The sequence below is a fragment of the Desmodus rotundus genome, chromosome X, assembly GCF_022682495.2.
Source record: "Desmodus rotundus isolate HL8 chromosome X, HLdesRot8A.1, whole genome shotgun sequence".
Taxonomy (NCBI): domain Eukaryota; kingdom Metazoa; phylum Chordata; class Mammalia; order Chiroptera; family Phyllostomidae; genus Desmodus; species Desmodus rotundus.
This window is the reverse complement of record NC_071400.1, coordinates 90,433,933-90,447,356: the sequence shown is the minus strand read 5'-3', so window position 1 is coordinate 90,447,356 and position 13,424 is coordinate 90,433,933. Positions and strand designations below refer to the sequence as shown.

At 36.7% G+C, this 13,424-nt stretch overlaps 1 protein-coding gene across 3 annotated transcripts in view; it reads right to left on the bottom strand.

The window, feature by feature from the left end:
• Positions 1–255: 255 nt before the first annotated feature.
• Positions 256–13,424, bottom strand: part of BCLAF3 (BCLAF1 and THRAP3 family member 3) — a 50,601-nt gene continuing 37,432 nt past the window's right edge. For all 3 annotated transcript variants that reach the window (XM_053917258.1, XM_053917257.1, XM_053917259.1), the window contains 2 exons: positions 9,882–10,034; positions 256–1,215 (listed from right to left, as the gene is read on the bottom strand). In XM_053917258.1, the coding sequence (XP_053773233.1) occupies positions 1,141–1,215; positions 9,882–10,034 (228 nt within the window). In that variant the 3' untranslated portion in view covers positions 256–1,140. The remainder of the gene's footprint in view (positions 1,216–9,881; positions 10,035–13,424) is intronic.

The window sequence follows — 13,424 nt, the reverse complement described above, 5'->3', positions numbered from 1 at the left end:
CTGACCCATTAAGGAAATGGCAGCCCTATCTTTTAAAGATATGTAAATAAATGTTTGTAGTAAGATTTTCATAATCCAGGCATGAAAAGTCAAGTTCTTACCAGATTTTGCTTTACAAAGGTTTAAGTGCAGAAAAGTGTCATCAACAGGTCCTACATAGGGCTGTAATTATCATATAAAATTACAGGAATATTCTCACAAACTGGTAAGTAACTTCCTCAAGCATAAGGAACAACAATATTGTTTTATTCTCAATAAACATTTCACAAAAATGTGATTGGGAACATATATGTACTATTAAGCAAAACACAGAAATTAAAAGAAATTAGATATTAAGGCCTAAAATACCTTTTAAACCCCATCAATTCTCTTATACAAAGAAGATATTCAATACAACTGAAACTTAAAATAAACACTTTATAATATGTACTTGCAAAATGTATAACAATTCCCAATATGAGACTTTGTCAAAAATTTTAAAAGCCTTTAAAAATATGATATGCACAAGCTTGCCCTGAGGGAAAGTAAGATGGACTATAGATTATAAAATCTTCACATATTTTCCACAATAGCATTTTAAAACTGGAACAGAGCAAATAGTTACGGAAAAAACGGAATGAACCAATTACTAAAAATTCAGTGTACTCACTACCTGATGGAATATTTTGAAGCACCTTTTGCCTTCTTATAGTATGAAATGTATGAATTATATAGGCCTTGAACTTCAGAAACTTAAGAAAACTTGAAGTAATAAGTAAAAATGTCATCAGAAAAAGAAAAATCTGGTGTAAAATTTACTACCGTAAGGCCACTGTTTAAAGTTCTTTCATGTGCAGACACTATATAATTCAGATATTTTTTTTATTACATAAGAAAAACTTTCAACATATAAACATTTGGAAGTAACTCAGTTAAGTTCCCTATGAAACCACGCTCAGAGAAAAATTCAACAAATAATGGATGTCCTTTTGAGACTTTTTGCAAAAGAAACTGTAGTTATACAACTTTTCAATTGAATACTGTAATTTAAACGTATAAAAAAGTTGCAGCATTCCACTACAGAAAAATAAAGTTATTTTCTTCAAGAAAGTTACAGTATTAGTGCTTTAGAGACAATTCTAACTCCTGACAGAGATGTTCTCAATATCCTCTTGTAGTGTGGTTTCCCTTTGTATCGATTCCCGATTTGAGTGCCATGGCCATGTTTGTGTGTTCCTATGGAAACAAAAGAAATACAGAGTTCAAGAGAAGGATCAGTTGTAATACCTGAGCTACAGTTTTGTTCACATTGTAATTTTCAGAATATTTAAATGTATATAGCACCACTTGCATCCAAGATCCCCACAAAGGTATGTGGAACCCCAAACATGCAAAGTAATGACAGCACATGTCCAAGTGGGTGTCAAATGCTGTCAGTAGGACAAAGAAAATACATGGTAGTTGGCACACTGGTATTATTAGTAAGTTGATGAAAACGGCATTCTGCCACTGGGTGAGTTTCACCGGGGACATCCCCGGCAACAAAAATCAGGGCTCTTAAACATTAGTCCCTCAGGTACAAAGCCTGATGTGACACAGGCACAACTTGAAATGGTATTTTTATCTTTGTCATCATATGGTATCTGATTCTAAAACTATATGGACTCTTCTAGCTTGGCCAACAACAGTAAAGACAGCTGGGGTGGGGGAAGGGGTGGGAAGCTTTCTTGTTTTTGGATGGTCACCTACAACATAAAAATATGTAAGGCTTCAATAAACACAGAAAAAGAAATTCACAAGAACAGTAAAACTATAATTGAAGGGTAATGAACATGGATTCTATACTGTGATGCTATGTAAAATGTTAAATTACCAATCACAAACTGGACATAAGACCATGTAACTAATAAAAGAGCGAAAATGGTAGAATGGTATGTTTTTCTGGGACATTAAAAATAATACATATATGCTTACCTTTTACTAGGGTCTTACATTATTAAAACTGAAAGAAATTTAAAAGTTTTTATTTTTTGGCATTTACATTAGTATGCAAATGTTTAATTCCAAACAAAAACAGTACTGATAGAAAATTCTTATTCTTCTTTCTATTTTGGTTAATGAAATCATCAAAATACATGCATATATATTTGTCAACATTATTCATTTAAATAGAGGTAGGCTTCATTGTATCCTATTTCTTCACTCATTATATAATATATAAAAAAATCTGTTGCCTACTAACAACTTTAAAAGAAAACTCTGCCTATAATAATTCTTAATTTTTTCAACTGAAATACCTTGTTTATAAAAATGTACAATTATTTCGAATCATATTCACCTCTGACACAGCTTCTCTACACCATTTCTTGGCTTGATCACTCCATTTTCCCAATTTTTTAAAAACCTCATTAAGCAGATTGCTGCCCCAGCTAAATGAGAACTACCCTCATCGAGGTTCTCTTAACTTGACACTTCTGTCATTGCATATGTCCCCTTGTGGGTCTTTCTGCATCTCCTCTCCTCCCCAGAACCCTGCTTTACCACTGCTCAACAATCGATCACCTTCAGGTATCACTTTTTCCTTCTCAGTCTGGGAAGATACCCTATTACTACCACATCACATCCTATTCAACCAAGCTTTTGAGGTCCTTTGTAACTTAAATACCCTTAACTCTACCCAACTCAACATTCTACCACCAGACATGAAAACATGGAAACCTCATTAGTTTTCATATATTCCCCTATTGCATTTCAAGTAGTCCATTTTTAGAAAACACTTGTTGAAAGAATCAAATTTAATCTTACACACACAAACACTTCATCGATGTGGCACGATGGCTGCTGTTCACTATCTTTTTACAGCTATCGATGGAAGTGTGTGTGTGCATGGATGTATGTGTTGTTTGTAAGATGTGTTGTATGTGGGGCTTTGGTAAGGCTTCATAATGGGTCTTAAAAGGAAATCGGGGTTTTAATAAGAAAAGATTGGGAATTAGGAGGCTATTTCTAGTCAAGAGAACAGCAGGAACGAAGATACAAATATGTGAAAACATATGTCATCCTCCAAAAAGCAGAGAGTCAGTGGAGAAACGTAGTTAGAAAGGTAGCTTAAGGTTGGACCTGGCTAACAAATCTGGTCTCTTTTTTTCATAAGCAAGAAAACCCTTGGAAGGTATTTGCACAAGATTCATATTATTCAGCCTGTGTTTTAGGACAATAACTGTGCTAGCAGTGAATGAACGGAATAAGCAAATCATAGGAAGCAAGGAAACAAGTTAGAGGCTCCAAAGAGTCCAAAAACAGACCGGGAATACATAGAACGGAGCATATAGTGAAGGTGGAGTTTTCAATCAGTGGGGAAAGGACAAATTATTCAGTCCAGTGATAGAAAACCTGACTATCCAGTGGGGGGGAAAAATGAGATCTTGACCTCACACTGTATCATAAAAAATAAATTATAAATGGAATAAATACTTACATGTTTAAAATTTTATAACCATGCATTTAACCATTATGGTTATAAAAATAACCATAAGGAATTTTTATAAGCATAAGCTTGATACTTGCCAGATTCATCAACAGTTACAAGTTCTGTAATAGAAAAGCCACCACAACAGGTGACAAACATCAAATAAATACCAGCAAAATGCATGGCAGATGACTACCCTCAGTAATCAGGAGCTCTTGTAAGTCTACAAGAGAAAGTGCCACCCCTCAGCAGGAACACCGGGAAAGCACAGAAGTAAGGAAATTGAGGGAAGAAATACAAAGAGCCAACAGATACACAAAAATAGGGTCACACTGTTAATCAAAGACAGGCAAATGAGAACTATTTTCTGCTATCAGACTAACAACAGATAAAGACTTAATAATGCAGAGTGTGGGCTAGGGTGTAGGAAAACAGGCCCCTTCACAGACTTCTGGTGAGAACAGAAACGAATAAAAGGGGCACTATGGCAAGGTACCAAACTGTCGACGTTCCCAGGAGTGTTACTGAAAACAATGAAAATCTGTAAGCTATCCTGAAGTCATCAATAGGGGCTTGGTTAAGTCAGTCAGCAATCATCAAACGGGGGTGTGCATATCCTTAGGGGTATATACACACTTTCCAAGGAGTATGTGGGTACAGATAGCTCGGAGGGAATTAATTTCCAGATCTTAATTCCCAATGCTTGCTTTCCAGAATTAACCTGCCTGCACAACTGATTAAGTCTGATTCCCCACCTCCCAGTTTATACGAGAAAGATATACCTTTTCATCCTGAATCTTATTACTCTGCATTACCTGGGGAGCCCGCACAAACGGGAAATTGGAAATATTGGTGACAGTGTGAAAAAAACAAACCCATCCTAGCAGCTAGTCATAAATACCATACTTCTGCAGGTGTGACGGTTTCCAAGTCTTTGCTTTAACACCACAATAGAAAGAAGAGGAAAATTAAGCTGTCAGTGAAAGAACACTCCAAATACTTTTTGATGATAGATCACTAAGTGATTTTTCTGGCCTATAATTCAGAGTGAGTCCAAAGAATTCAGTGGTTTTGCTATAATAAAAGTCCTTTCATTCCCATCTACATAATCATAACCATATAAACAAGGTTTCTCAGGACTTACATCTATAAAAAGAAAAAATAGAATTAGAATGGATATTTGAATTCTGTATTATTCTACCAGCAATAAGTCATATTTATCTATGAGTACATGAACTAATTAAAAAGAGAAATATATTTCTAATAAAACTTCGTCTAATCAATACTTTACAAAATATGGAATATTTTTATGCTATTTTGATCAATAGTAATGCTACCTCAATCCAGAAGAAATATTTAACACCTAATAGTCACAGAAATCTATTAACATTTATGCCAAGTTTGATTTGGTTATCAGTAAAAGACTTTCAAAGAAAAGTCTATGGGGAAATGAAATGAAATCCAAATTCAAGGCAAAAAAAGGAATGATGTAAAATTTCTCACTGTTTAAATGGATGACATCAGTTATCAAATTCCTATGCTGTGCAGGTTCCACTGAAGAGATTTAACAGAATAATGTAACCATTCTATTTAAGACTCAGTATTTATAATACACCATATATTATATCCTTTGTAACAATTTAAACTTATAATAGAAAATTAGATAACATGTACAATGAGGTTAATAATTTTTCAAAATCTTAGGGTATATAAGCAAAATGTTTGAAAAGCAGTGAAATAAATAATACATCCACAGAGAGGAATAATATGCAGACATCAAAAGGAATGAATCGAATTACGACATGAGTGAGTCACAGAAATAAGAAGACTTGGAATGGTTGAAGTTGGAAGGAGGACTAGGAGGATTAATAGGACAAGTTTCTGGTGTGGCTGGCTGGCTGCAGGAGCTATGGACCATGAGGAGAAACCAGGGGTCTGAGGAGGAGAGCAAATTTTATTTTATTTTTAATAGCATTACTGAGATATAATCCACATACCATACAGTTCAGCCATTTAAAGTGTACAATTCAACAGTTCTTTTAGTGTATTCGGAGTTGTGCAACCATCAGTCACCATAATCAATTTTAGAATATTTTTCTCAACCTCCCTCTCAAAAACCCCAAACCATATTTTTCATAGTCAAACACACACACCCAGCATTTGACTTTATCCCCCTCCCCCAACCACCTTGATGGCTTGTTTTTTCCTGAACATTTCCTATAGATGGAATCGTAAAATATGTGGTGTTTTGTGATTGGTTTCTGTCCCTTAGCGCCAGGTGTTTAAGAGTCATCCATGCCATGGCACATGTCAGTGCAAATCTGATTTTGAACATGCTGAATGTGAGGTGCTTTCTGGACATTCATGGGAGGGTACTGGGAGGCTGCTGGAAATTGGGGGCCCTGGAGCGTGGTCAGGGCTGAAGACATCACCAGAGGCAATGGCTGAAACCTAGGGGAAGGTGAGGGCAATCAAGGTGAATATCAACAAGGAATATCAACAAGGAATAAAGAGAGGATAAAGAATATAACACTAGGGAATGATTACATTTTTCAAGGATACACGGAAGGAGAGAAATCACTAAGTAAGACAGAGAGAGAAGTCAGAGGAGTAGGCAGTGAAACTGGAGGCTCCAGATCATAAACATTTGGAGGTGATGAGGCTCCCACACAACACTTTTGCACCCCGGCACACTTCAGTTTGAGGGACACAGCAGGGATATAACAGATTTTTGTTGATTCATCTGATCTCCTTCCTATTCTAATCTTTGTACTCTCTCATTTTGAAGGTTTTTTCCAACTCAAAAAGCCATAAATGCTAGTCTCTTACTTTCTTCCTGCAGTGTCCTGATGCTCTCTCCTTTGTCTCCTTCCCCTTCCTATCCACAGACAGAGCTGTGGTTGGGGCCTAGCCGACGTTCACCTGAGAACTGCTGGAGAATCTATGATGCTAAGGAACCCAAGTCTTCTTGACCAAAGGCACAACTGCTCACAGTTTTTCGGAGGCGATGTTCCCAGAGGTGGCTTCATGAATTCTTACTGGGATCTTTGTCCTATGCTCGTACATAGTCTGACCCTCAAGAGTTTCTGAAGCTGTGGCTGGTGTGGCTTAGTGGACTGAGTGCTGGCCTGCCAAACCAAAAGGTCTCATGTTTGGTTCCCCGTCAGGGCACATGCCTGGGTTGTGACCCAGGTTCCTCAGTTGGGGGCATGCGAGAAGCAACCAATCTATGTATCTCTCGCACATTGATGTTTCTCTCCCTTTCTCCCTCCCTTCCCCTCTCTCTGAAAAGTAAACAAACAAAATCTTCTAAAAACAAGAGTTTCTGCAAACTTTCTGTGACAAGAATTTTAAGAGGGGCACTTACGAATCAGTGGATAAAAGATCAGACATATTCCAGGTGCTAACAGACATTCCTCCTACCCCTTCATCTAAGCCCAGAATCCAAAAGAAAGGAAATACAATAAAAGGGAATCTGGGTGCCAGAATGGGACAGATATGACAAGTGCATGATAAATGAGGGGAAAGAACTTCAGTTCTGTACCTTCCTAATACTGCTTGGGAATCTTACTACTTTGTAGGCAGCCGGGGAACCAAGGTGGTTTTAGAGAAGCCAGAATCGTTCTGGTAAGTGGGACAGAGGTTGTATTAGAAGCATTATCTCCCCCACCCATCCCTGGGACTGGTGCTGGAGACAGAAGCACATGTCTGATGCAGAGCAACCAGATAGTTCTGTAGTTGAGCATCACAAGACTTTCAAGCCATGAATGATCAGCCCAGGTATTTCAGTATAGTTGGGAGTGAGAAGTCCAGACAAGATCCATCTAAACGTTCCTGGTGGACTTTGAGGCACATGGGAAGAAGTCCCAGGGTACCTAGATTAATTAATTGATCAAGCATCCTTAATTAATCTAGGTGATGGTCTAACAACAATGAAAAGAAGGAAGTCCCTGTTAGGGCAAAAAGCCATAGCAGTGAACAGATGGTGCTCAGACTAAGGATTCTCTCTAAGGCAGGAGCTTCAAAGTTTCCTCTGTTGCTGAACTTGGGATGAAAAGTGATGTAAATGGTACCTCACACCCAGTAACCCCATTTGAGGAAAAGTGTTCCTAATCTAAGGGAAAAGCGAAGCAGGCAACATTAGAAGTAAGCCAGAGTCCAGGCCTCCACCTTTTTTCCTTAGGGCATGAAGGCTGAGGTCCAAGGTAAAATGGAGCAATAGGTCTGAGTCATCAGCTCATACACGTGGAAGGAGGTTTCAGAGTGGCACACCACTGCTGGGAGAGCTCTAAAGCCAAGCAAGCCTGAAGTACCTTCGTTCAGACCTTGACAGCAACGGAGCAGCTGCAGTGCCTCATTACTTTTCCTAAAGGTTAGGAGAGTGTGGAGTCCCACTATGAAGTAGGGTGCTAGTAACAGTAGGAAACTGACTTCATGCTGTACTCACAGAGTTGTGCCTTGTTCAAACACAATCTATAACAGCCTGGCTATGGCTTGCTTGCAGGCACTGACAGTAGCCAGACTGGAAAAACCCATGTCAAAGTAGCTACAATACAAAGATATATGAAGTACTATCCACAAGGGTATACTGAGAAAAACAATCGTAGACACTGATTTTTTAAAAATCCAGTGTGGTGGAACCATCTCTAAAGCACTCAGATGGCAGGGCCATGACCTGCACCGAACCCTAACTATAACTAGTTGCTCCAGTGTAGATGACACAAAAACCCTGAGCCCTAAAGACTGGAGACCTATAGTAGGCTGTGGCCCCTTCTAGGACACAGTTCTCATGTCCTCAGATGAAGGCTTGCCGTGTTGTTTCTATTTGCTATTGGGCGAGGCTGGTGGCCAGTGTGGTCTGGAAGAAGTGGATGGTCAGTAGGAACTGGGCAAGGTGAGGCAAAGAAGAGTGACAGAAAGGAGCAAGTTCAATGAGCATATAGAAAGCACAGGCTGAGGCAGACAGTCAAGTGAGCACTCAGGAGTCCCGAATCATCAACAGAGGTAAAAATGGAGTTCAATGGAGCTAATACTTAAAGTTCCAGAAAGAACTAACAGAAGAAAAACACATAACGTGTACCTGAAATGCAACCCTAAAATTAAGGAAAAGGCTTGTCTCAGCCTTCCACCTCGAGTGGAAATCAATGACGAGCTTCCCTGAGATCATTTGGGCTGCCACCTGTGACTGGCGACAAATACCTAGAAGATCTGTTGCAAAGAAATTTGCCACAAAAGACAGGAAGAGAAGCAGCACCTCAACCCAACAGTGTGGAAGTGTACAAGAGGGAAATATCACACCAATCACACTCACATTTTTAAAGGAGAGATGGCTTTCATAACACCTAGGGTGACATACACAGTGAAATTAGAAACCTCTTCTAAGGTACTCAGAAAAAACTGAGGGGTGAGAGAAGTTCAGGGGATACTACATTTAATTATAAAACAACTTGAAAAGAAATCAGTTGTCAACTTCATTCTACTGATCCATGTTTTGGAAAATAAGTTTTACTGAAATCACTAAGCAACCTCAGTGTAAAGGCTTCACAGGCATGAATGGTTAAGGAAACATTTATGGTTAGGAATTTTATAAAACCACAGTTGGACTATTTGATAGCAACACTGAATATATATACATTTCTCACAAGGAAATATTAGCCCAAAATGCTAAACAAAAATGAGTCAAAAACTGACAAAGATACCTCACTTAACTCATGTAATACTATTATTCTCATCCAAAATATAATAGGTAGAATGTAATTTTATATCATATTTATGCTGCATTTTCAAATACTAACATGGCCAATTTAAATAAAATCTATCTATAACTAAAAGAGTATTAAATTCAACTTACCAAGTAAAAAATGTTTTCTTAACACTAAGAATTAGCATAAAGTGGTGATGGTTGCACAGCAGTCTGAATGTAATTAATGCTATTGAATTGTATCCTTAAAAATGGAAAATTTTATGTTACATACTTTATCATAAGAAAACATTTATGAATGGGGAGAAAAGAAACAGTTAGTATATTTTGCATTTATGCTCCCTTTTTATATACTCAGGCCAATATTTTTTGGTACTTAAATAATTCACATTTTTATAAGGGTAAAACACATCAGTTAAAACTCTTTACCTCAATTTCCATTTCAAAATTAATCGTGCAACAGATAGTCTACAGTAAAAAGTTTAAATAGCTGGCACAGTCCAAGTACTGGAGATATAACGCTAAAACCATTTTAAGATTAAACAGTCTCACAACTCTATTACCACCAGCCCTTGGAAGTTTTTTTTGCAACTATACAATAGAAGTATTTTTGAAATCTAGGTTGTTTCTCAAGTGAAATTAAATAAAAAACCCAATTTATCTATTAAACAGAGATAATTTAGGAGTTCAAAAGTCACTCAACATTTTTAAATAATCACAAATTCAACTAACCTTTTTCTTCAGGAATCTTTGTCTGCATTTATTAGTGATAAATTCCTTTGACCCAGTGAACCGTAAACGCTGATATTTGGCCTGAATGCACAAGCTCTTCTGTACAAGGCCTGATTTATAATGGGACTGGAGTCTGCCACCTCTACAGTTGTTCTGTAAAGAAAACAATAATAAATGTTAACACTACAGCTTCCAATTCTACTTTAGTAGCATAAGAAATGGGAAAATGTCTGGTATTTAGAGGTGCCCTCGATTCCAGGCACTACAAATATTAAAAGGGAAGAGGTTAATAATAGTAATAAAGTACATTTTCATCAAATTAGCTTCCTAGCTTATTTTATATAATTACTTTTTATGTAATAAGTTTTAAATTTACATAAAACCGTTTTTAAAACTAAGTTAAACTATTTGGAAATTCTTGAAATTTATCATGCTAAGAAAAATATAACTTCCAATATCTCTAATGAGTTAAAATTATCCTTCTTATTCATAGTGAAATGTATCAAATCACAAATGGCGGGGAAGACATTAAGTGTCAACATCTATTTAAGAATCAAAAACTCCCTTAACTTTATTCTTGTCAGTACCTTCAGATTAATCTTTCTTTAACATAAAAATTTCATTACAGCAAACATTTTCAAGAGTTATACTTAAAAAGCCCACTTCCTAGCCTGCATACTGCAGATTATACAACAGATGTAAAAGGACAATGAATATTTGTATTTCCCATGTGGGAAATGTACAAATGGTGTATTATTATAATACAGTAATTATAAAATCTAAGTACATTCCTCTTTCCACAATTATTTAACAAAACGTATGTCGTACATAATGAAACACATAGTTTATAAAAAGTATTTATTCCACATCTATTTTCCAATCATTTTCTTAATGCTACAAAAAATTCAGGTAAAACAGAATTATAACGAGACTGATTTTGTTAAAATTATCTGCATGAACTAAATACATCAGAGCTAATCTCCAGATTTACAATGTCCACTTTAACAAACCTAATAAGATGATTACTAATTCTGGCTTTGAATTATTCCAATTAATATAAAAGTTAAATTTTAATGAAATAACTCCTTTTCTTAGGAAGGATTATTTCCTGTTCCTATTTTATTATAAAGAATGGTGGACTTCTAAATAATCATATTACATCACACAGCTTCAAGTGAATGGTCAAGAAAATTATTGCATATATTTTGAAAAATATTTATAATTAATGTAGAAGAACTTTCCATGAAGGAGAAAGGGTAGTAGGAAATAGATCTTATTATAACATCTGTAGAAAAATACTACCATCAGCTCTATCTGACCAGTGATTAGAACAACATGTAGGAAGCACTTAAATCTGAAAGTCCAGTGACACAGTCTCTAAGTTATGCACACATCACATTTTCAGTTAATGATTTTATGCCTCAAGAGATTAAGAGATCGTATAAAATATGTTGATATATTGTATGGCCACAGCTATTTTTGAAAACCTAATGACATGTATGTTTTTAGGTATATAAGCCATTGACTAAAAATATTATCTACTCAATGTCTACTAATTGTGTTGCTCCCATTGGAAAAAAATATTTTGACATCTAAAATTTTGACTCTCAAGAAGCCAGGTATTAACAGAAGATCACTCAGCTGCCCTCGTACTCTATGGTTCAGGGATAGTTTATATTACCTTCTGCTCATACTAACTTCCTACTAATGCACTAACTCCCTCTGGCCTGATTGTTCCTTTCACACAAGAAAAAAACTCAGATCCTTTTGTTTTTTGAGGGGGAGGGGAAAAAGACCCTGTGGAATAAATAACATGAATAAAGTACCTATCATAAAGCAGGAAAATTGGTCCAATGTATTTAAAAAGCACCTCATCTTCTGAGAGCAAGGAAAGAAAAATATAATACTTTGCAGAATTCTTATCCTATACATTTGGGAGATGAGGTTATTTGGATACTCAAACATGTTGGCTGATTAAAACTATCACTTACATCAGACACAGCTGTACAAATAGAATGCAATGGAACTGTTTTAACGAAGCTGCTGGACCAGAATCTTTCTCTGGTGATTGACCCAGAAGGCCTCTGAAGGCTACATATCTACGGGCAGGGTTTTTCAATCTGTGAATCCTGGAGAAGGCTCTATAGTTATGCACTTACATCTTAGAGGTAAAGGGACAGACTTAGAAGGACTGTTTGGGGCCTTGCCGGCCTCCCCACCTGAAACCACTCTATCTGTATCCGTTTTATGTATTAGTCTTTCCATGTAATATTTGTAAAAGGGTTCCACTGTTTAAAAAAACAATTGAAAATCAAGTCCTGAGGAAAGGGGTCATCATTAAATTGATACAAGTTGATTATAAATGCCCAGAAATAATAAGTTTATAGCTATTATTTGAAACGTTAGAAAATAGTTTTTAATTTACTACTACTTAGAACATTATGTTCAAAGCACACACCAAAAGCTAGAATTAAATGGAAAGTAACACTCGATAATTTAAAAGACCTTCTAAAGTCTCGTGTTTTGATGGTTTCTCTCAACTTCAAATAGTTTTTGAGTGATGTCTTTTCTCTGCATAGTATAATTATGCATGAAAAAAGTATTAGCATGGGTTAATAAACTTTAAAGTTTACTTTTAGAACTTCATTTTACCATTAAAAAACACCCATTTTACATGTACAGGAGTAAGAACACAAAGATGTAGCTTAGCAATAGGAACGTGCACACACATTTTCCTTCACGTAACCCATGCTGGTTTGAGAGGGACTAGTTTGTGAATGTGAGAAGTGTTAAAAAAAATATTTGAGCGTAACACAAGGGGTCATTTTTGAGAATGAACTAAAAATGTAGCATTTATTCAGGCATCCAGAACAGAAACAAACCCATTTTATCAGAAGCTGCTAAAGAGTTCCCACTGTGTAAGGAAAAGACAAATTCTCAACACTGCAGGAGGCAGGTCTTGCTGACTCAGACACACGATGAGCACACAGATGCTCCTGCCATGACTAGGAAACAATCAGCAGTCAGGGTGTAAGACGGCAACTACAAAGAACCCGAACCCTTTGATGGGAACAGAAAAAATGGGGGCCAAAAGATGGCTTCTTTTTTCCAAAAAAATGGTCTTCTAAACCTTCTCTTTATTCCATTTGGAATTTATTCTTCTCACAAATCTTCCTCTTTCATACCTTTAACTCTCTCCTCAGTTAAAAAAAGTCACATAAAACTCTTTTTATAGTAGTTACGTTGAATTTATACTATGTCTATAAATTTAAGTAAGCGCGTGAAGGTATGTGTAATCAGATGAGACTTTGGGGGACCTTGGGAGGGAGGGGGTGTATTTTGCATGTGAAGGGATGAATGCAAATCGCTAGAGACCAGTGAGACCAGGCCCCCTATCATCCCCACCTTCTGGTACCCAAGCCCCTATGTCACCGTCTTCCTTTGAGCACAGGCTACACCTAGTGACTTGCTTCTTACAAACAGAGTATGGTAGAAGTGACGGAATGTCACTTCTGAGATTCGGATACAAATACACCCTGGCTT